Here is a 20,886-nt window from a genome sequence, read left to right on the forward strand (position 1 = left end):
GGGCATTACAGCCCATTAGCAAAGGCAAAGTTGCTGGGAACCGAGGGGAGGGAGCGAGGGGCCTGGGAGGTGGCCGGGGCGGGGGGGGGGGGGGGGGGTGTTGGCCTTCTCAGCTGCCATGGCCTTTTCGAGCAGGTGGTCAGCACGTGCGGGAGGGGGGGGCGGGCAAGTGGGAGGGAATGGGTAGAAGGAGGTTCCCGGCAACAGATGGCCCAGGCAGGGCTGGGGCTTTCAGACCAGAGGATGGGAGGGGGTTGGCCATCTGCACCTGGAGGCTGGCTGAGAGCTCCTCCCCACCCCCACCGCCACCCAGCGCAGAGAAAAGAGCCGGGAAGGGGAGAGCCACTTTTATTCTGACTGAAGTTTCAAACACCCTCCCTTACTCCCTCCCCAACACACAGAAAGGATGGAGCCCGGGAGAACGCAGCTGGTGGAGGGGTGAGGGCAGCAAAGGTGAGGGCTGCCTCCACCAGCCACCGCTCCTCCCCTTTCACTGGCCAGATCCGTGAGAGACCTGACCCAGAGGTGTGGGGCTCCCCATCTAGATGAGTCTGGATCTGCATGACTGGGTGCAGAGGGCCTAAGGCTCTTAAACGTTGGCAAAAATAAATTAATCCCTGGCGTAGAGTTCCTGGGTGCCCACACGGGAGTGGGAAGATCAGGATATGGGGGTGTGAAGTTGGGAGTTCCCTAGCTGGAGGTTTCCCCAGCCCCGAGGAAGGGAGCTAGGCAAGAACCGGGAAATCAGACCGGGTGGTCCCCAGGCCTGCAGGGGAATGGAAGGGAGGCATCGCAGCAGTGGATGGCCTGCTTTGGGGCCAGAATCACAGGATGGAGGCCATCTAAAGGGTCTGACCCCAAGTCCCTTCTGGTCAGGAGGCTGCAGGCAGAGGCTAGGCCTGGCGACTGGCCCAATAGCGGTGGTAGGTGTCCTGAAAGAGGTCCCGGCAGGCGATATGGGCACGGAGGCGGGCGCAGGCCAGGAAGGCCCCTGCCAGCTTGCGGTGCAGGGCATAGGTCTCCTCCGGCGGTGGGCGCAGCCGGTGCTGCAGCAGCACAGGGATGAGACCCTGCACTCGGCGGGCAGTGTCACCTGCCCCAAAGTCGTAGGGGCCCTGGGTGGCGAAGGGCTCCCCCAGGATCATCACTGCCTCCACGTGGGCATCCGAGAATGCCTATGGACAGGGAGAGCAAGAGACCCGCAGTGTGGCATACAGCCCCCCACTTAACCCATCTCCCTCATAGTCTCAAGTACAAACACAAGCCCCCTACTCCCTGAGGAGTGTTAAGTATCTGCCACTCCTTCCAGAACCTCTAGGCCTCCCCCAAATGGCTCTCTACTTCCTCTCAGAGCCTCCAATAGAAAAGTAGCCCTCAGTCCCTAGAACAGAGAAACAGCCTCCATTTCCCCACCCCCAGTACCCACCAGCAGTCCCCCACTCCCTCCTTCTAGAATAGATAAATGGGGCCCATTTCCCCAGGGTTTCTGTGTAGCCAAGTAGCCCTCATTCCCCCACTCCTCCCCAGAGCCCCCCAGTACAGATAAGCAGCTCCCTACCCACCCCCGCCCCCCAAGTGTTTCCCAACCTTGGTTTCAAAGCCTGTGAGGAATTTGAGGTCCCGGGATTTCTGCAGGACCCGGTCTCTGTCTCCATTGGCTGCTGCCATCACCACCTGGGAAATGGGTGTTCATCAGAAAGTCAAAGGCCAAGGGAGTGGAGTTCAAGGAAGGCTCTTGAAAACTGGAGATGAACCAGCTAGAAGCCTGGCCCTCCCTGTACCCACCTGCATTCTTGTCTACTTAAGCCCTCTCCCCTAGAAGCTGCTCCCTCCTCACCTTGCCCCTATCTATATCTCCCTCAAGACTGTTCCAGAACCTGGGGGTGGGGGTGGCCAGGGGTTCTACCCACCTGACCTGGAACACAGTGCCTGCCTGGAAATTACCACAGTGAAACAGCCAGAGGGAAGTAAATGTCAAGTGCTATTTGTGGGTCCACACACTCAACTGGACAAGGATGTGACCATGACCCAGACCTGCATGTGAGGTTGCCATGGGGCCATCTCTGTCATTGCCTGGTTGTCTGTCTCCTACAGGGGCTTGGAGCCCCAAGAGAACAGGGATCCCGGTTGTGCTTAGTCCCATGTGGCACAAGGTCTGGCATTCAGGAGGTCCTTGGTGAACCTTTGTTTGGCAAATTAGTGTGCGGAGCTAGGCACCTTGCCAGACGTGAGTGCACGTGGGGAGAGCAGGCGTTGAGGGCGCGGACAGACAGAATCCAGAGCCAGCCTGCTTGGGCTCCATCCCAGCTACTTGCTGGCTGAGAGACTCTGGGCAAGTCGCTTTGCTCTGGGGCCTCCACTTTCTCATCTGTGAAGTGGGGATGATGAAAGTGTCTTCCTCATGGGTGGCTGCAGGGACAAAGGAGGTGGGATCTGTGGGGTGCTTAGCACTGAGCCTGCCTGTAGAAAGAGCCATAACCATGATGAGCTACCATTATTAAGAGGTGCATGTGAAGGTCCCTACTTCACAGAAAAGGACAAAGGCTGACTGGGGGAATAGCAAGGCGAGGAGTGGAAATCTGAACCACTTTCTCGGGAGGAAGGGGAATACGGAATTAAATGTGGCAGTTCTAGTCTGGTCTGTCTCAGTCCCCCCTGCCCGAGCCTGTCTGGCCATCTGTCAGGCCTGTGGTCCTCAGGGACTGGTGTGACAGGGCTTTTTTAAACTGGAAAAGGCTAGAGAGACTGGAGGAGAGCCTTGCCAATAGCCCTGGGGGAGAACGGGGGGACACACAAGATGTCCCAACTACACAGAGAGAGGCCTCAGCTTTGTGCCTCCAGTGGCCTTGAGAGAGGGCCCAAGGGGCCTGTGTGTATGGGGGGGGGGGGGGGAGGGGATTACCAGCCCCTCCTTCTTGTCCTTATGTCACCAGTGGCCCCATCATCCTCTAGTCCCCAAGCCAGAGCCCTGGGTCTTGTCCTTTCTTCCCTGTCCTGGGCTCCCAGCCCCCAGTCTCCCAGGCTACCTGCTATTCTGAGGGAGTTTTCTAATTCTCTGTGCTTCCCTGCTCAAATCCCTTCCATGGGTCCCCATGGTACCTGGATTAAAGTTCAAGCTGCAAAGCATGGCTTTTCAGACCCAGAGTGATTTGGCCTCAGAGCTGGCTGCTACTCTGTCCTAACCTGCTGGCCCAGTCAGAAATGAACTTCCTTTTGGTCCTCTAGGACTTCCTTTTGAAAGTGTGGTCCTGTACCAGTAAGCTTTGACATCACCTGGGAGTGTGTTAGAAATGCAGCATCTTATGTCTGACTCCAGACCACAATTTGCATTTAATAGGATCATGCTGGTCATGGGGGCTGTGGGGTTCTCATATACACTAAAGTTTGAGAGGCGCTGCTCTAATGGGAATATCCCTTCTCTCCTCTTGGCCTTTTTATGTTATCAGTCTGGAATACCCTCTTTGCCTCTTCCTGACTGGTCTCCTCATCCTTCAGGTTTCTTCTCTGAGGCCTCCTCCTCCAGGAAGCTCTCCCTGACCCCCTAGGCTGGCCCAGCCTCCCTCTCTGGGGTCCTACAGTCTCCTGTGCTTCCCCATTCCAGCCCTGACCACTCTGGGTCCTTACTGTCTGTTCCCCTCCTGGTCTGTGAGCTCTGTGAAGGTGGACAGTAGGCTGGATTGGTTGCTGTTGTCCCTGGGCCCAGAAGAGGGCTGGGCACAGGGGGAATTATCAGAGAATATTTGGATTGATGAGTAAATGAATAGAAGACCCAGGTCAAATGGCTAATCTCAACAAATAAATGAGATGCCTTGGAGGCAACGAGACGCCACCAGTAAGTGGGTGGGAAGGACGGGCAGCAGAAGTGAGGAAACGCTTCCTGAGGAGAGCTGTGCCCCCCGCCCCCACGAGCAGCCTGCCAGGGAGGTATCTGAGTGTAAGGCTGAACACTAAGGCCTGGGACAGCCTGGGGTGTGGGGAGGTGGCAGGATGGCCACTGTGGGCCTCTTAGAAAGGGGCTGGTCAGGGTTTGGGAGCCCGGGCTCTGGACCTAGGCTCCCTGAGTCTGGATCCCTAACTTCTTTGAGCTCCAGTAACTTCCTCTGTAAAGTGAGACTAAAAATGGTCCTGCCCCCACACACTATCATCAGGTGTCACATGTATAGCACCTAAAGCAGTGCCTGACATCATATTAAGGGCTTGGTATTTGTTAACCGTTACTATTACTTTTGATTTCTTAACTCCAGACATGATACTGCTCCTTCTCCCCCTCACCTCAGTAGTGGGCTTAAGGCTTGGCCCTTCAAAGACCCCACAGTTGGGGGGACTCACCTCGATGTAATGGTCTGTGAATTCAGTCCCAAATTCCCGGCTTGCACCAAAGTCCAGGAGGGTCACCTGGGAATGGGAGATGGTAAAAGGGATGCTGGGAGTCCACCCCCCACCCCCACTGTCCATGGTGGAGGGTGGGGCACCCGGGTCCATTCCCACACCCTGCCTCTCCTCTCAAGAGTCCCGGTCTGGCTGCCTCCCTGGGTTCCTGGCTTTGGGCCCACGCTTCCCATTCACCCCTGCATAAAACCTGAAGGGACATGGCTTTTGTATTTCTGGTCCTACTTATTTTTATAATAACAGGTTTTAGGCATAGAAAGAAATCTAAAGAATAAAATACGTAGAAAAGCGAAATGAACACCCACAAATCCCACCACCCGGTTTAAAATATTAAATACCTCCCACGGCCCCCAGCCTGTCCTGTCCCCATCCTCTCCTCCAGGGCCACCACTTTCCTAAAGTTATTATTACTAAATTATTATTTCCTGAAATTCCCATGTGTGAATTTCTATATTCTCTACATATTCGGGCATCTGTGAACAATAAATAGTAATGCTTTGTGTGTTTTAAAACTTCCTTCCTACTGGGGGCACCTGGGTGGCTCAGTCGGTTAAGCGTCCAGCTCTTGGTTTTGGCTCAGGTTATGATCTCACAGTTTGTGAGTTCGAGGCCTGTGTCCAGCTCTGCACTGTCAGTGCAGAGCCTGCTTGGGATTCTCTCTCTCCCTCTCTCTCTGCCTCTCCCCTTCTCGCTCTTTCTCTCAAAATAAATAAATAAGCATTTAAGAAAACTTCATACAAAGGGTATTTATGATAGGTGTCCTGCAGCTTATTCTTTGTGCCCAGCATGGTTTTGCAATGTATCCCCGTTGCTATGCGCAGCTCGAGCTCATTCATTTTTTTTCACTACTGTGTAAGGACTTCGTTGTGTGAATATATCACAAGGCATTCAGCTGGCTGATGGACACCATGGTTACTTCTGGGTTTGGCTATTAAAAACAGTGCCCCGTGGACACATGTGTAAGAGTTTCTTTAGGGCAGCAAGGTTCACACTATTGATCACAACCCACAGTAAGAAATACAGATTATATTGGACACCAGTGCCCATGCACACACAAATATAAGGTCAAACAAAAGCATCCCGAAATACTCTGGATCCCTCCCATCTGCGACACACTGATATTCTCTACTCTGTGGCTTTAGAACAAAAAATGCTGTTAGGGGCACCTGGGTGGCTCAGCATCCAATTCTTGATTTCAGCTCAGGTCACGATCTCATAGTTGGAGGATCGAGCCCTATGTTGGGCTCTACACTGGGCGTGGAGCCTGCTTGCAATTTTCTCTTTCCCCCTCTCTCTGCCCCTCCCCCACTTGTTCTCTCTCTCTTCACTCTCTCTCTCTCTTTCTCTCTCTCTCTCAAAAAAAAAAAATAAAAAAAGATGTTGAGACCCAGTAAACTGATGTCAGGACTCCTATCACACCCCCTTACCTGCAGTTAGAAAAATACTTCCAAGCGGTTTGAGCCTAGGAGGGATACAGGGTATCTGTGCACTTGGGTGGGGGGAGGAGGTGTCAGGGGACTGAGGCTGGAGACTCAGTGGGGCCACATCACACTCAGCAGAAGGCTCAGACTTGATCTTGAGGCGGCTGGCGAGCTGCAGAAGGGACAGCTTGGCCAGATTTGTTTTTAGAAAGATCCCTCTGGGGACAGAATGGGTACAGACGACTTTGGAAAGCCATCTGGCAGCCAGGCACGCTAAGTCTTTCAGTCCAGACCCTCGGCCACCCTGTGTCCCCTGCTAGGAACACTCTTCGCTGCTCTTCAGGTGGCCCTCCCCTTCTCATCCTTCTGGTGTCAGCCTGAATGGCACTGCCTTTGAGAAGCCTTCCTTGACCTGGCCTATGCCGTGCTGAGTCAGCCACTTTCCCTGGCTTCCCCCAGCCCCCTGTGCTTCCCCATCACTGCCACTCTGGCCCACGTTTCGCCATCGTGGTACTGACTACTCAGTCAATCACTGTCTGGTCACGGGTCCCTCCGCTGTTCTGGGAACTCTGAGAAGGGCAAGGATCAGAGTTGTCTTGGCATCACTGTCAAGAGGCAGTGGGCGCTTGGCGCGTTCTAAGTGAATGACAAGCGCGGCAGTGATGATGAACAGCCTTCTGTAAGCGGTGCCACTGGGCAACCACTGCCTCGCAGAGATTCCGTTTCCCAGCAGCCCTTGCACCCAGACAGGCTGTGTGACCAGTTCTTATCAATGGAATGGTATAGGGAATGATGGGCCACGTCTGGCCAAAGCAGTTAGGCAGGGCACTACCCTCTTAGCTTCTCTTTCCCCTTTCACTGGAAGGAGAGCATGGCAAGGCCTAAGGGCATGGCACAATCACAGAAGGGAAGGTGCCTGGGTCCCTGAACCACCGTGCGGAGGACGGCCACTCCGGCCTGTTATGTGGGTAATAACTACTATTGTGTTGAGCTACTGAAATGATTGGGAACTATGTGTTACAGCAGCTCATGGACCCTGATACACATCCTAGGGAACCAACCTGGTGGCTGGAGGCATCGTACAGGAAGTTGGCCCAGTTGGGGTCCGTCTGCATGAATCGGAATTCAAACAGCTCCCGCAGACACAGCCTCAGGAGCTGGAAGCAGATCTGGAGTGGGGAGGAGTAACAGACATCACAGAGTCGGCCCCTGTAAAGCTCTTTCTGACCAGAGAGGGAGGACTACGTGTCTAGCCAGCCCTGCCAGCACTGACCTGGGGCAGTGCCCTCCCTACTGTCCCCTCAAGACCACATACCTGGTTCCGGATGTCCTGGCTTAAGCCCTGGCACTGGTCCAGGGGGACCCCTCCAGCCAGTTCCATGCCCAGCACCCGCGTTGTGCACAGCTCCTCAATCACAGCTGGCACTCGGAAGAAAGGGTCACCTGCCAACAACTGCCTGGGACAGAAGGGAAGGGAAGGGACGGGACTTCATCCTTCAGGCCCCTGGGGCCCAGCTTGAGGCCTCCTCCTCTTCCTCCGAGAGGTGCTCCATGAACAGCTTATGTCTTGCCTTCCCTCCTGCCCTCCTCTTGCCTGTCTGTCCTGAGTGATGGACGAGGTGACGTTCACTCAGATATTTCATTCGTTCACTCATTCACCAAATATCTCCATAGTGCCTACTCTGTGTCTACCCCTAAGCTGGATGCTGCTGGAGCCCCATTACTGCTTCCCTACTGAAAACACCTCTATGACTTCTGGTTGCCCCAGGATGAGTTCAATGCACTAAGCTTGATGAGCATTACTTCTTCATCAATTTATTAATTAATCCATCCAAAAAGAAGTCGCCGATATACAAATCTCCAAGTCCATAGTGATACTCATCGGCAAGTCCTTGGGGTCATTACTCTGACCGCTGGTTAATACTCTGACTCCTTCTTGGTATCTGTCCCTGTGCTGGACGAGGCTGAGTGCCAGAGGGGTGGATGAGCTCTGGGCCTGCCCCTTGGACACCAGAGACTCTAACAAATATACAAACAGGCCGATAATCGACTGAGGTAAGTGTGTCAACGTAAGATTTGGGAGGCAAAGATTATGAGCAAGACTCGTGGTTGGGACCAGTGGGAGGGCTGGGCGGGGAGTGGTGCAGGGGGGCAAGGAGGTCGTGAAGGCCAGGGGAACGATGTGGGTTTTATTCTAAGGGTACTGAGAAGGGGGCTTCCAGATCTCACAGACGAGTGCTCTCGCCCAGCCCACTTCATCCTGTCCTCTTCAAGGCCCCGCTTTGACGCTTGTATTTTTGTCCCTGTTATAAAATATTCGGTATTTGAGCCACTCCTGCTGGGCTGATTAAAGCACAATCCCCTTTTTCCTTCACTCCCCTATGAGGAGGATGCTGTCCCAAGCATGCAGATTTCAGCCACCCAGGCTGCTAAGGGCTGACCTGGGACTGAATCCCACATCCGAGTCCAGGGCCCATGCCCCTAGTCACTGTCTTCTACTGCCCCTTCTCTTGCTCCGTATCTACAGACCTTGGCTCAATAAACCCGTGGGCCATGCTGTGGAGGGTCTCACCGGATGTATTTTAACTGCTGCACATCACGATGCTTCTAAGATACCACCACATAGTTCCCTGTAGCTGGTTCATTGATTTTCGCTGCTGTATGATATTCCGCTGATGGATTATGCCTTCATTTATTTATCTATCCTGCTAGATGAACTTGGTAGTTGGGTTGTGTCCACTTTGGGGCTATTGCTGCTCTGAGCATTCTGGAAAAGGCTGATGGTATATACAAGCCCAAGGGGCCCTGGAGCATTTATTTAGCAAGGAGGGCAATTATGGGGTTGTATGGGAATATTGAGCCTTGATGATGCCAAACTGAATGCTTATCTCAATTTCTCTCCCTGCCCACGGTATGTAAGGGTTGGCCTGGAGCCCTGTCCTCTCTCACTTGCATCACTGTCAGACTGCTTATTCTTTGTCCAGCGGAATGACGGTATCTCGCGGCATGACTAAGTGCCTGTCGACAAGTCCTTCTTCCTCCTGACTCCATGTGGTTATGCGTCCCATTCGACAGATGAGAAAAGCGACAGAGAGAGGAAGTGGCGTGCCCAAGCTCCCAGAGGACCCAGGGGGTAAATCAAGGCAGGGGTGAGGGAGAGATGGATGAGCAAGTGAAGAGAATAAAGAGTTTGCAGGTCCCACCCCAGGGTTCCAGCTGCCAGCAGCTGGGGGGTGGGATATCCATTTCCCTCTCCTCCTGGGAGGGAAGCAAGGGGTCCCGGGGCTGGGGGGGGCGGGCGGGGCAGGGACGCAGGGGGCTCAGCTCACCTGAAGTTCTGGGCACAAGCCGCCTCACGGCGGTAGTCACACTCCCAGGCCAGCTCCTGCTGCAAGGCCTGCAGGCTTTGCTCAGCAAACAGGCCTGAGGGGGCAGCCGTATCAGCCAGGGCAGGCCACGGCCTGCCCCGCCATGACAGCCACCCCCAGGCTTCCACTCCGAGACGTTTTCTCTTGCTGTCCGTTTGTCTCTCGAAGCCCCTCATACCTTCTGCTCCGTGCCTTTTACCACATCGTCTGTCCACACACCTGCCGTCCGGCCCTCACACGGGCCTCTTCTGAAGTCTCTTCTGGGGCCTCTCCCACAGGCTTGTGTACCAGTCCCCAGGCATCTCTTCTATGGTCACACACACCACCTACTCTCTCTTTTTCATAGCCTCTCACACCGTTCTCACGGCCTCGAAATCTTGTGTCCAGGACTCTCTCTCTCTCTCTCTCACACACGCACGCGTGCAAGAGGTCCTGCTTACACTCCCTTCCTGCTTCTGTGCCTCTTTTCCAGACCTCCAGTCCCTCTCTGGGCACCCTGTGTGTCTGTTTCTGACTTTCAGCATGGGCTTCTGTCTCTGGTTGTGTCAGAATCTCTAAGTTCGTCTTTTTCTCACACACTCAGGTTCTCTGGGCTCTCCCTGCCTTGGTGTCCCTTCTGTCTCAAACGCGTGGACTTACACATTCGCCCACACTCACACCCTGCCCCGAGCCCCACTCTCTCCCTTCAGGGTGTCCCCGCCACAGCCAGGGCTGGAGTGCCACCTCACCCTCGGGCAGGGCCACACTCATCTTCAGCACTGCCAGCAGGTTCTGGATATCACTCTGGATGCTCTGGGCAACGCCTGGGTACTGCGAGCAGGAGCAGGGAGGGATGGAGAGCGGGGGTCACTCCTCCGGGACAGCGGGGTGCCCACCCCTGCCCTGCCTCTCTCCTTACCTGGATCTTCACGGCCACCTCTGTCCCGTCCCTCAGCATGCCCTGGTGCACCTGCCCGATAGAGGCAGCAGCAAAGGGCACCTCCTCCAAAGAGGCCACCTTGGCCTGCCAGTCCCTGCCCAGCTCCTCTTCGAGAACTCTCTGGGGACAGTGGCCAAAAGAAACAACCATCATCACTGTTGTGGGCAATGGAGTTCACTCTGTGCTGAGCGCTTTATGTGTTAATGATCCCGTTCACCCCATGCTGGCCTCTGGGCTAAGCTCCTGGCTACTACCCAACTTTACAGATGAGGAAACCGAGGCTAAGTCTTTTGGCAAAGGTGACAAGCCAGGTGCTGGCAGACCGAGAGACCCGGCCTGAACCTGTACTCCTGAGGCCATGTGGGCTATTGTGGGGATTGCTATTATGTAAAGCCAAGACTGATAATAATCCTTCATTATACTCCTATATTGTATCATCAACTCAAGGTTAATGTGATAAAGAAGAAGGGGCGCCTGGATGGCTCAGTCGGTTGAGTGTCGGACTTCGGCTCAGGTCATGATCTCATGGCTTGTGAGTTCGAGCCCCATGTTGGGCTGCGTGCCGACAGCTCAGAGCCTGGAGCCTGCTTCAGATTCTGTGTCTTCCTCTCTCTCTGCCCTTCTCCTGCTCACACTCTGTCTCTCTCAAAGATAAAAGAAAAACATAACGTGACGAAGAACTAAGGGGCACCTGGGTGGCTCAGACGGTTAAGCATCTGACTCTTGGTTTCGGCTCAGATCAGGATCTCACGGTTTGTGAGTTTGAGCCCTGCATAGGAGGCTGTCAGTGCGGAGCCTGCGTGGGATCCTCTCTCTCTCTCTACCCCTCCCCAGCTTGTGCTCTCTTCTTTCTTTCCCTCTCTCTCTCTCTCTCTCTCCCTCCCTCCCTCCCTCCCTCCCTCTCAAAAATAAATAAATAGGGGCGCCTGGGTGGCTCAGTCGGTAAGCGGCCAACTTCGGCTCAGGCCGTGATCCTGCAATTCATGGGTTCGAGCTCTACATCAGGCTCTGTGCTGACAGCTCAATTCTGTGTCTCCCTCTCTCTGCCCCCCTCCCACTCATGCTCTGTCTCTCTCTCAAAAATAAATAAAACCTCAAAGGGGCACCTGGGTGGCTTAGTTGGCTGAGCATCCTACTTCGGATCTTGCAGTTCATGAGTTCGAGCCCTGTGTCGGGCTCTACGGACAGCTCCGAGCCTGGAGCCTGCTTTGGATTCTGTGTCTCCCTCTCTCTGCCCTTCTCCTACTCATGGTCTGTCTCTCTCTCTCTCAACAATAAATAAACATTAAAAAAATTTTTTTAATTAAAAAAATGAAAATAATAATAAATAAACTTAAAGAAAAAAAAAAAAGAGCTAAAATTTACAGAGGGCTTCCTGTGAGCCGGGTCCTATCCAGAGTGGCTCGGAGAGAGGCAGCAATACCCAGGGTCATGTGGTGAGTGAGCAGAACAGAGATCAGAAGGAAGGGAGGCAGCTGGATCCAGATTCCACACCCTTAGCCAGTTTTTAGAAGAACAGCTCGTGTCTTGGGCACTTACTCAGTGCCAGGCACTGTGCCAACCTATTTACAGACATGATCTCCTTTAATTAAAAAACCAGTACTAATAACAGTTAGAACTGGCATGTCACTTACCGTGTGCCAGGGACCCTTTCTAAGTGCTTTACCTATACCGATTTATGTAACCCTATGATGTGGGTGTTGCCATCACCACCGCCATTTCACAGATGAGGTAACTGAGGCACAGAGAGGTCAGGCCACATGTCTGAGATCACACAGGCGGTACATGGCAGAGCCAGGATTTGAACTCACAAAGTCTGGCCCCCAACCACGGCACATCCCTGCCTCTTTAGGAGCCGTGACAGAGCCCTGAGCCTGCCAGGGACTGGACCAAGCGCCCTGCACCACTCTCTCATTTAGTCACCTCAGCGATCCTCTGAGACGTGTTTTAGTGGTCCCCATTTTACAGACAGAGAAACTGAGGCTCAGAGTCAGTCAGGGAGTAACGCCATGAAGCCAGGAGGGTCAGGCGGGTGGAGCATGCCTCCCTCACCAGCCCTCCCCGACTGGGCACTCACCAGCATCTGCCAGCGGGGCATGAAGTCGGCGCTCTGGCGGACCCGCTCGAAGATGCGCTGAAGCTGGGGGCTGATGAAGCTGTTGTCTTGGGAGACAGGGGGACAAGGGGAAGCGGTGAGGGAGGAGGCGAGGGAGGGGCCCCCGTGGGAGTATCTGAAGTTGGTGCTTGTTGGTGTGTGGGGGTGGGGGAGACGTGAGGTCAAGGGTCAGGAGTTGAGGCTCACGCTGTACCCTGGATGCTGAGCATTTGGCCAACCTTGAGGGCGGCCCCCCGAACTGTACACAAGGTCTGCACGATCCGCTCGGCATTGGCCTCTGACAGGAAGTGACTGGAGCCTGGCCGGGTGCCGCTCTCTGTGGGGCAGAGAATAATCATTTGTGTCACAAGCACAAAAATAATCATTGTAGCACTACCGCATAATCCCCAGAATGGCTAAAATGAAAAAAGCAATGCCAAGTGCTGGCAGGGACAAGGAGCAGCCTAAACACCCACACTGCTGATGAGTGTCGTGGCACGGGCCCTCTGGGAAGTTTCCAGTAGAGCATACACCTATACCTGGTGTAACTTCTCTCCTGGGTATGTACCCAAGACAAACGCATGTGTGCGTCCAGAGAGTCCTAGAAGGTTCCCAAAGAGCACTCCTCAGAACAGTCCCCCACCGGAAACAACCCAAGCGACAGTCCATTGCATGAGCAAAGGCATGTTGGAAACAGTCACAAAGTGACTCCTATAGCACTGAATGAACAGCCTGCGTCAACTCACAGTGACACAGAGGCATCCCTCCAACAGAACGTTGAGCCAAAGCGGCCAGACACATGTGAGAATACGTTGTCCGATTCCGTTGGTCTAAAGAGCAAAAACAGTCAAAACTAATCTTGGGGGTCAGAAGCCAAGAGGGTGGTTTCCCCTGGAAGGAGAAGTGGCCAAGAGCGGGCAGATAGGAGCTTCCAGAGAATGAGAGGAAGTGATTCTCAAAGTGTGGTTCTAGGAACCCTGAGGGCCCCTGAGACGCTTCAAGGAGGCTCTGTGAGATCAAAATTACTTTCATAATAATATTAATGTTATTTGCCCCTTTTTATTCTCATTCTCCCATAAGTGTTCAGTGGAGTTTTCCAGAACCTCCATGACTGGTGATGATGCCATTTTTTTTTTGTAATTTTTTTTTTTAACATTTATTTATTTTTGAGACAGAGAGAGAGACAGCATGAACGGGGGGGGGGGGGGGGGCGGTCAGAGAAAGAGGGAGACACAGAATCTGAAACAGGCTCCAGGCTCTGAGTTGTCAGCCCAGAGCCCGATGCAGGGCTTGAACTCACGGACTGTGAGATCATGACCTGAGCTGGATCATGACTGAGCCACCCAGGCGCCCCGATGCCATTTTTTTTTTTAAAGAGAGAGAGAGAGAGAGAGAGAGAGAGAGAGAGAGAGCACAAGCAGGAGAGAGGGGCAGAGGGAGAGAGAGAGAGAATCTCAAGGAGGCTCCACACATAGTGTGGAGCCTGACGCGTGTGGAGCCTGACGCGGGGCTCAATCTCACGACTGTGAGATCATGACCTGAGCTGAAATCAAGAGTTGGACGCTTAATTTGCTGAGCCACCCAGGAGCCCCGATGCCATTGTTCTGACAGCTGATGGAATGTGTGTGTGTATTCTTGTGTTTTAAAGTGTTCTGTTTTAATCTCTAATGCAGTAAATACCCATAAATACAACGCAAAAATATAATCCATAAGAGGGTCTTTGGGGTCCTCATTCTATTTTTTAACAGATTGAGATATAATTCGCCAACCGTGCAATTCGCCTCTTTAAGGTATACAGTTCAATGGCTTCTAGTATATTCAGGGCTGTACAACTATTACCACAAGCAATTTTGGAACATTTTCACACTCCAAAGAGAAACCCCATACCTATTAGCAGTCACCCCCCCCCCCCCCGCATTTCTCCCAACTGCCTCCCTCTGAGCCCCTGGAAACCATCAATTTGCTGTCTCTATGGATTTACTTATTCTGTACATTTCATATGGATGGGCTCACACAATATGTGATCTGTTGTGTCTGGCTTCTTTCACTTAAGATAGTTTTAAGATTCATTCACACCGTAGCATGGATCAGTACTTCATTCCTTTTTACAGTCGAATCATATCCCGTTGTATGAATATAACACATTTTGTTTATCTATTCCTAAACTGTAAGGGTGTGCAGACTCCTGAGACCAAAAAGTTTGACAACTGCTGCCTTAGGGTTTCTTGCTCTGCGGAAGCAGATGTATCCACTTTGTGAAAATGAACCAAGCTTCGCGCTTAGGATACGTGCACAGCTCCACATATAAATTATACGATTACTCAATAAAGCATTTATTTATTCATTTTTTAAAATTAATGTTTATTTATTTTGAAGGAGAGAGAGACAGACCGTGAGCAGGGGAGGGGCAGAGAGACAGGGAGACGCAGAATCCGAAGCAGGCTCCGGGCGCTGAGCTGTCAGCACAAAGCCCGAGGCAGGGCTCGAACTCCCAAGCTGTGAGATCATAGCTTAAGCTAAAGCCAGACGCTCAAGCAACTGAGCCACCCAGGCACCCCAATAAAGCGTATATTAAGCTTTTATTTATTTGATAAAAAATGTACTGAGCTCTTTCCCTAGCTAGGGCTTGCCCTGTGCCAGGCAGAATTCCAAGTGTGTCTGTGGATTCTCTGGCTCAGTCCCCACAATCAGGCCAGGAAGTAAGAACTACCAATGCCTTGGGGCACCTGGGTGGCTCAGTCAGTTAAGCGTCCAACCTCAGCTCAGGTCATGATCTTATGGTTCATGGGTTCAAGCCCTGCATCAGGCTCTGTGCTGACAGCTTAGAGCCTGGAGCCTGCTTTGGATTCTCTGACTCCCTCTCTCTCTCTCTGCCCCTTCCCCACTCTTGCATGCTCTCTCTCTTTCTCTCCCCCCCCCACCCCTCTCTCTCACAAATGAAAAATAAACATTAAGGAAAAAAAAAAAAAAAAAACAGACAACTACCAATGCCTTAATTTTCAAGGTGAGGAAGCAAGACATTCAGAGAGGTACAGTGCCTGGCCCTGGGTCACACAGCACAGAAGTGGCAGAACAGCGTGTAGACTCAGTATGGCCTTACCTGAACCCTAATCCTCCACTTATACACGACTTTTTATTTTGAAAAAAATCCAAACGAACAGAAAAGTTGCACACACAGTATAATGGACACCTGCACACCCAATTCAAACTTTTCACATTCTGCCTCACCTGCATAATTTATCTGTGTGTGTGTGTGTGTGTGTGTGTGTGTGTGTGTGTGTGCCCAAACACTCACCGTCAGTTTTTGCAGACCATTTACATGTAGCTGCACTCAACCTGTGCTAAAAGTAAGGATATCCCCCTACACAATCACAGTGTCATAATCACACCTAAGAAAATGAACACTAATTCTCTAATATCTCTAATACCCCATTCAGATTTTCCCATTTGTCCCCAAAAGTCTTTGATAGTAACTTTTCTCAAACTGACATGCAATTATGGGTCACACATTTCATTTGTCAGTTCTTGTGGCCTTAGTCTCTTTTTAATCCAGAGAATATCTACCCCCATTTTTGTTTCCAGACATTGATTTGTTGGTGGAATCTTAGCCACCAGTGCTAATTTCAACACCTCTCTTTCTATCTCTGTTGACTACAGGCCCCCTGATACTCCTATTTTTCTCACATGATATACTTCTCCCCATCATGACCCTGAAAGCGTCTTCACAATGACCCGAAGAGGTGGGTACATAATCATCACTGACATCATCCATTGTCCAGAGGAGGAAACTGGGGCTCAGAGAGGTGAAGCCACTTGTGCCAGGTCACACAGCAAGGTCAAGGTCTGAACCAGGCAGTTGGCTCACTCACCTGATGGTAGATGTCCTCCTGGCAGGGACTTCTTGGCCACCTCAGCCAGCACTCCCAATCCCAGGCCGACAGCCAGTCCTGGGGAGTAAGAGAGAAGGCTGGGTACCTGCTTGCCCTGGGCTTCTCCCCCGACCCCGTCTGTGCTCAGCCTCTCCCTAAGCAAGCTGTCTCCCAGCTTTCTGTTGGCAACTCTTTGTCTGTCTTTGTCCCCAACTCAGTCTCTTACCCACTCTCTCCCTGCCTGGGGTTCCCTTCAAGGTACAGCTGCCTCTTTCCCTACCCCTCTCTCCAAGTCTATCTACGGGGTCAGCATTTCTCACCCCTGGCTGCACATCTCAGTCACGTGAGGAGCTTTGGCAAATACAATGCCCATTATCATGGCCTGAGATGATCCTTGGAATTCATGTATGTATGTGTGTGTGTGTGTGTGTGTGTGTACACACACATATATAGTTTAAAAATGCTTTATTTATTTTTGAGAGAGGCAGAGAGACAGAGTGCAAGTGGAGGAGGGGCAAAAAGAGGGAGACAGAGAATCCAAAGCAGGCTTCAGGTTCCCAGCTGTCAGCTCAGAGCCTGACATGGGGCTCAAACTCACAAACCATGCGATCGTGACCTGAGCTGAACACCTGAGCCGACGCCTAACTGACTGAGCCACGCAGGTGCCCTCATATATATTTTTTAAGCATCCTAGATGATTCTAGTGTGCAGCCAAGAGTAAGAAGGCCCCCAAACGATCCCCCTGAGTCTCTCTGTCTTCCTATGACTCCCGTTTCTCTGTCCACACTTCATTTTCTTCGTGCCTCTCTTTGTCTAAGTTGGTTTTTCTCCATCTCTCCCCCTCCACATGTACCTCCACATGGTACATTTGTTTTGGCCTCTTTCTCTCTGTCCCTTCTTTTGATGTTATCTCTCAGCCTTTGATTTCCTCTGCCTTCTCTGTCTCCTTGTCCCTAAAGGCATCTTGAGTCTATCTGCCTCTTGCACTATCCCCATTTCTGTAAATAATTGAACTGGCATTTTCTGAGCACTTGCTACCTGCCAGGAACCATTCCTAGCACCTTCTATGCATTGCCTCATCTTGTCCTCACACCTGCGTGAGATAAGTTTCACAGAAAAACTTCCATTTTACAGAAAAGGAAATCGAGTCTCAGAGAAGTTAAGTAACCTGTCCAGAGTCACAAAGCGAGGATGTAGCAGAATCGACCCCTTGAACCTTAAGCCTGGCATCAAAGCTCTAACCAGTGCATCTGACTCCCTCTTTAGACTGTGAATCAGTATCTTTAAAACTTGAACCATCATCCATACTAAAGAAGACACCTGCATTATAACAGTAGGTATGTATACATACATACATATATATGGTATGTATATAAATATATGATACATATATAATATAATATAAATGTATGTTATATATACAATACATGTAATGTTTCATGAAACGAAAATTTCCTTTACATGTGCACCCACATATTCCATTCTATTCTTTTGGATGCTGGCTGCAATCCATTGAATTATTTCATGCAGATCGTGACCTGAAGTTTGAACAATCCTGCTGTATAACATAGGGTCAAGTCACTTCTCTTCCCTTTGCCTCCATTTCCTCATCTACAGAATGGAAACTAACACTCATCACTTCTGTGCCGAGATCGAGTGCACATGGGGCCTTGCACATTCAAGCTCTCAATAAATGTTACCTTCCTTTCTATTTCTCTTAGTTTTGCAAGCGTTTGCCTTCCTTCTCTTTCCATCTCTTACTCCTCTTCCTGTCTCTGATTCACCCTCTCCCTTACTTCATTCTATAAATGTGGCCTACTCTGTTCTAGGTCACAATTTCCCACAGTCACACCTACCCCCAAAGTTGGCCAAGCGGCTGATGCGGGAAGCGGGCACCTTGCGTTCTCGAGAGCGGTCGCTCAGCTGGGAAATGGGGAGAAAGTCTGAGGGTGGGAAGGTGCCCAGGGAGTCCAACCAACCTGCCGCCATACCCTTCCCCAAGCTTGGGAGGCCAGCTGCCTTCAAGGGGTGTTGCTGGGTAGGTGGGAGACAATGATACCTGGGGCCGGGGTGTCTTCCTGATCCGAGTCTCCCGTGCCCTGCGAATGTCCTCCTCACCCAGGCCTCTGCTAGGCCCACCCTTATGGAACATTTGGGTCCAAGAACCCCCACATGGCCCCTGCAAGAAAAGTGGATATTGGTAAGGAGTGGAGGACACGGGATCCTGGCCCTTTTGGACCCCTCCCTGTTATTTTACCCCCTAGGGCCTCCCTCAGCCTCTTCCGCCTAGGAGCACGCCCCCCCCCCCCCCCCCCCGCCCCCAGTCTCTTACCCACCAGTGGGGCCCAGGCCCCAGGGCCCCACAAGGCAGACCAACAGTCCGGCCCAGTTGTCCACAAGTCCCCCGCAGTAAGCCCCCCACCTCCAGCCACATCGCCTGGGGGAGAACAGGAGGGATTATTCGGGTAGGAGTTGGCACTGCCCTCCTTGCTTTGCCTTGTCTTTGCCAAGCCCTCACATTCCTCTGTGTCCACCCTAATAGTCCCACCCACCAAAGATTTCCTCTCCTGTCAATAATTCCCCGAATTTCTCCTGGTTCCCTCTCTGGTTGCTAGGAACCCATAGCTCTTCCTGCGCACCTCCGAAAACCCACTTTCGCCCTGTCCCACTCCCCGCCGTTGCTAGGGTCCTCCCCAGTTGCTAGACACCCACAGACACTCCAGGGCTACCTCTCCACTCCTCTGGCCCCCCTCTTGCTAGGCACCGCCTTCCTCTCTGTTGCTAGGCACTCACAATTCCTGCCCCCCACCCCCGTCCATTACTGGGCACCTCCCCCCGTTGCTAAGCACCCACTGTTCCTTGGATCCGGGTCCACTACGCGCCGGGGCCTCTTGCGCTTCCGGGAATCTCCGCACGCCCGCCCACTCCGGCCAGCTAGCCAATGGAGGAGCAGCAACTCACTGACTGGCACGTAGAACACCCCGCTGTGCGCGAGGGGCGGGGCCTAAGGGTGGGCGTTGGGGCCTGCTGGGGATTGTCGCTGTACCGCAGGAAGGCGCACGTGCCATTTCGTGCTCTTCCGCTCACCTGAGTGCTGTGTGCTTGGCATACCTTTCTCTTCCCCACAACCGTCTTTTTTGCAAACATCCTTTACAAAGTCCGCATCTCTGCTCTGCACGAACGTCTTGCCAATGTCCCTTCTTATTTTTGCCCCTAGCAGGCTGGATGTCTCCTTTGAACACGTCCTCCCAGCAAACATTTCCCTTGCCCTGGGAGCCCCTCCACTTTGCCTCTGCTTCAAACACCCACAACCTGGCACCCAGCCTCTTCCCTTGCACAGATAAACCCCATGCCTTGCTTGCCAACTGTCTCTCTCTCATACTCTCAACTCTCCTGTGTACATAAACCCCCTCATGCTCAGCCCCTTGCACACTGGGCCCCTGTTCTCTCATACACCCTGCTCTCTCCGCTCCCCGCCCACCTGCGGGATGGTGTGAGTGGGGGCCCTCTGTTTCCTGTAGGCCTGACATTTCCCAGAACACACTCAGCCAAGATTCCCAGTGCTGAGTCAGGAGCCCTGGCATCCCAGAAAACCAGCTTCCAGTCCATCTGGGTGTGTGTTGGGGGGTGGGGATGGGGATACAGGCAGGCTTAAAGCCTGCCCCCCACCCCCCCCAACAGACTGACTCACCCCTCCTCACAGTCTGGAATAGAAGCAGCTGGCTGGGGCATCTCTCCCACGGCTGGGAGAAGGAGCGATATGACTCTTCCCTCACAGAACCCTCCCCTCCCACTCTCTAACCCCTCTTGTCGGGAATCAGACCTCCCTGTCTCTGTGCCTGTGCTATGTGAGCCCTCTTTCTGGACTTCATCTTCCCAGCCTATATGATTTGTTAGGGGGATCCTGCTATGATTTTTCACTGGTCTGTGAAGAGATGACTCATTTTAGAGCCCTGGGCCTGTGCCCGATGCCCCACCCCCAGATGACTCATTTTCAAGACAAAACACCCCCATCACCTTCCAGACGTAAGGGTCTGACTCAGGAGCTGGGTGACAGCTCACCCTTGGGGGCAAAAATATATAAAAAGCACCTATGACAATAACTAACCCCACAGGACCGTGGCTGATAGTGTGAAGTCCGGTGCCACATGGTTCACGTTTATGGGGTCATATCAAATAGGCTGGCGGTGACCAGCAAAGACTAGCTAGAGGCTGGCCGATTTCTCAGCCTCAGGGTTCCATCTGTAAAACGGGGCCGTAGCATCCTCTCTTGCTCCGTGTTAGTGAGAGAAAGAGATGCAGTGAAATAGCGTTTGTAATGAGGTTGGCACAGGACCTGGTACGGAACAAAAGCTCTATACATGAGAGAAACTTCTTATGGAAAAGTCATTCTTTCCAAAATTTCTATTAAACACTTATCATGTACTTTTCTAGGGGCCACAAAAGGAAGAGTCCAGGAAAAAGTATTTGCCCTCTGGGTGCTGGCTTCCAATGAGGGGGACAATAAACAAAATAAATAAGTATATTTAGTAAGGTGATACGTGTTAAGGAGAAAAATAAACCAGGGGAGGGAGGCAGGGAGTGGAGAGAAAATTTTGAAGTCAAACAGGGTGGTCAGGGAAGACCTCGCTGAGGAGGTAGCTGAGGAGGTAACATTTGAACAGAGACCTGAAAGAGGTGTGGGAGGGAGCTATCGGAATATGTGAGGGAAGAACATTCCAGGAAGAGAGAACAACCAGTGCAAAGGCCCTGTGGTGGAAAATATCTCAGTGAAATAGCAAAGAGGCTGATGGGCATAGTGAGTGAGGGGGGAAAGACAGCGGAG

At 52.3% G+C, this 20,886-nt stretch overlaps 1 protein-coding gene across 8 annotated transcripts; it reads right to left on the minus strand.

Annotated features, from left to right (window-relative positions):
• Positions 1–331: 331 nt before the first annotated feature.
• Positions 332–18,998, minus strand: COQ8B (coenzyme Q8B). Of its 8 annotated transcripts, XR_008293640.1 has the most exons (17): positions 18,915–18,998; positions 18,394–18,498; positions 18,121–18,240; positions 16,062–16,139; positions 12,939–13,022; positions 12,400–12,529; positions 12,175–12,260; positions 10,077–10,217; positions 9,907–9,988; positions 9,140–9,233; positions 7,126–7,267; positions 6,872–6,979; positions 5,817–5,982; positions 4,330–4,395; positions 2,218–2,460; positions 1,588–1,674; positions 1,161–1,175 (listed from the first exon to the last, which is right to left on the minus strand). XR_008293640.1 is itself a non-coding variant. In XM_053210561.1 (15 exons), exons 2-15 carry the CDS (start codon positions 18,493–18,495, stop codon positions 894–896), a joined length of 1,602 nt encoding a protein of 533 aa, XP_053066536.1. In that variant the 5' UTR covers positions 18,496–18,498; positions 18,915–18,990; the 3' UTR covers positions 332–893. The 8 variants fall into 8 exon arrangements, 5 of the variants coding, with proteins under 5 accessions (XP_053066536.1, XP_026900674.1, XP_053066537.1 ...); XR_008293639.1 differs by lacking the exon at positions 2,218–2,460 and having other exon boundaries at positions 1,123–1,175; XM_053210561.1 differs by lacking the exons at positions 2,218–2,460; positions 5,817–5,982 and having other exon boundaries at positions 332–1,175; positions 18,915–18,990.
• Between the last annotated feature and the right edge of the window lie 1,888 nt (positions 18,999–20,886).

The sequence above is a fragment of the Acinonyx jubatus genome, chromosome E2 (assembly GCF_027475565.1).
Source record: "Acinonyx jubatus isolate Ajub_Pintada_27869175 chromosome E2, VMU_Ajub_asm_v1.0, whole genome shotgun sequence".
Lineage (NCBI taxonomy): Eukaryota > Metazoa > Chordata > Mammalia > Carnivora > Felidae > Acinonyx > Acinonyx jubatus.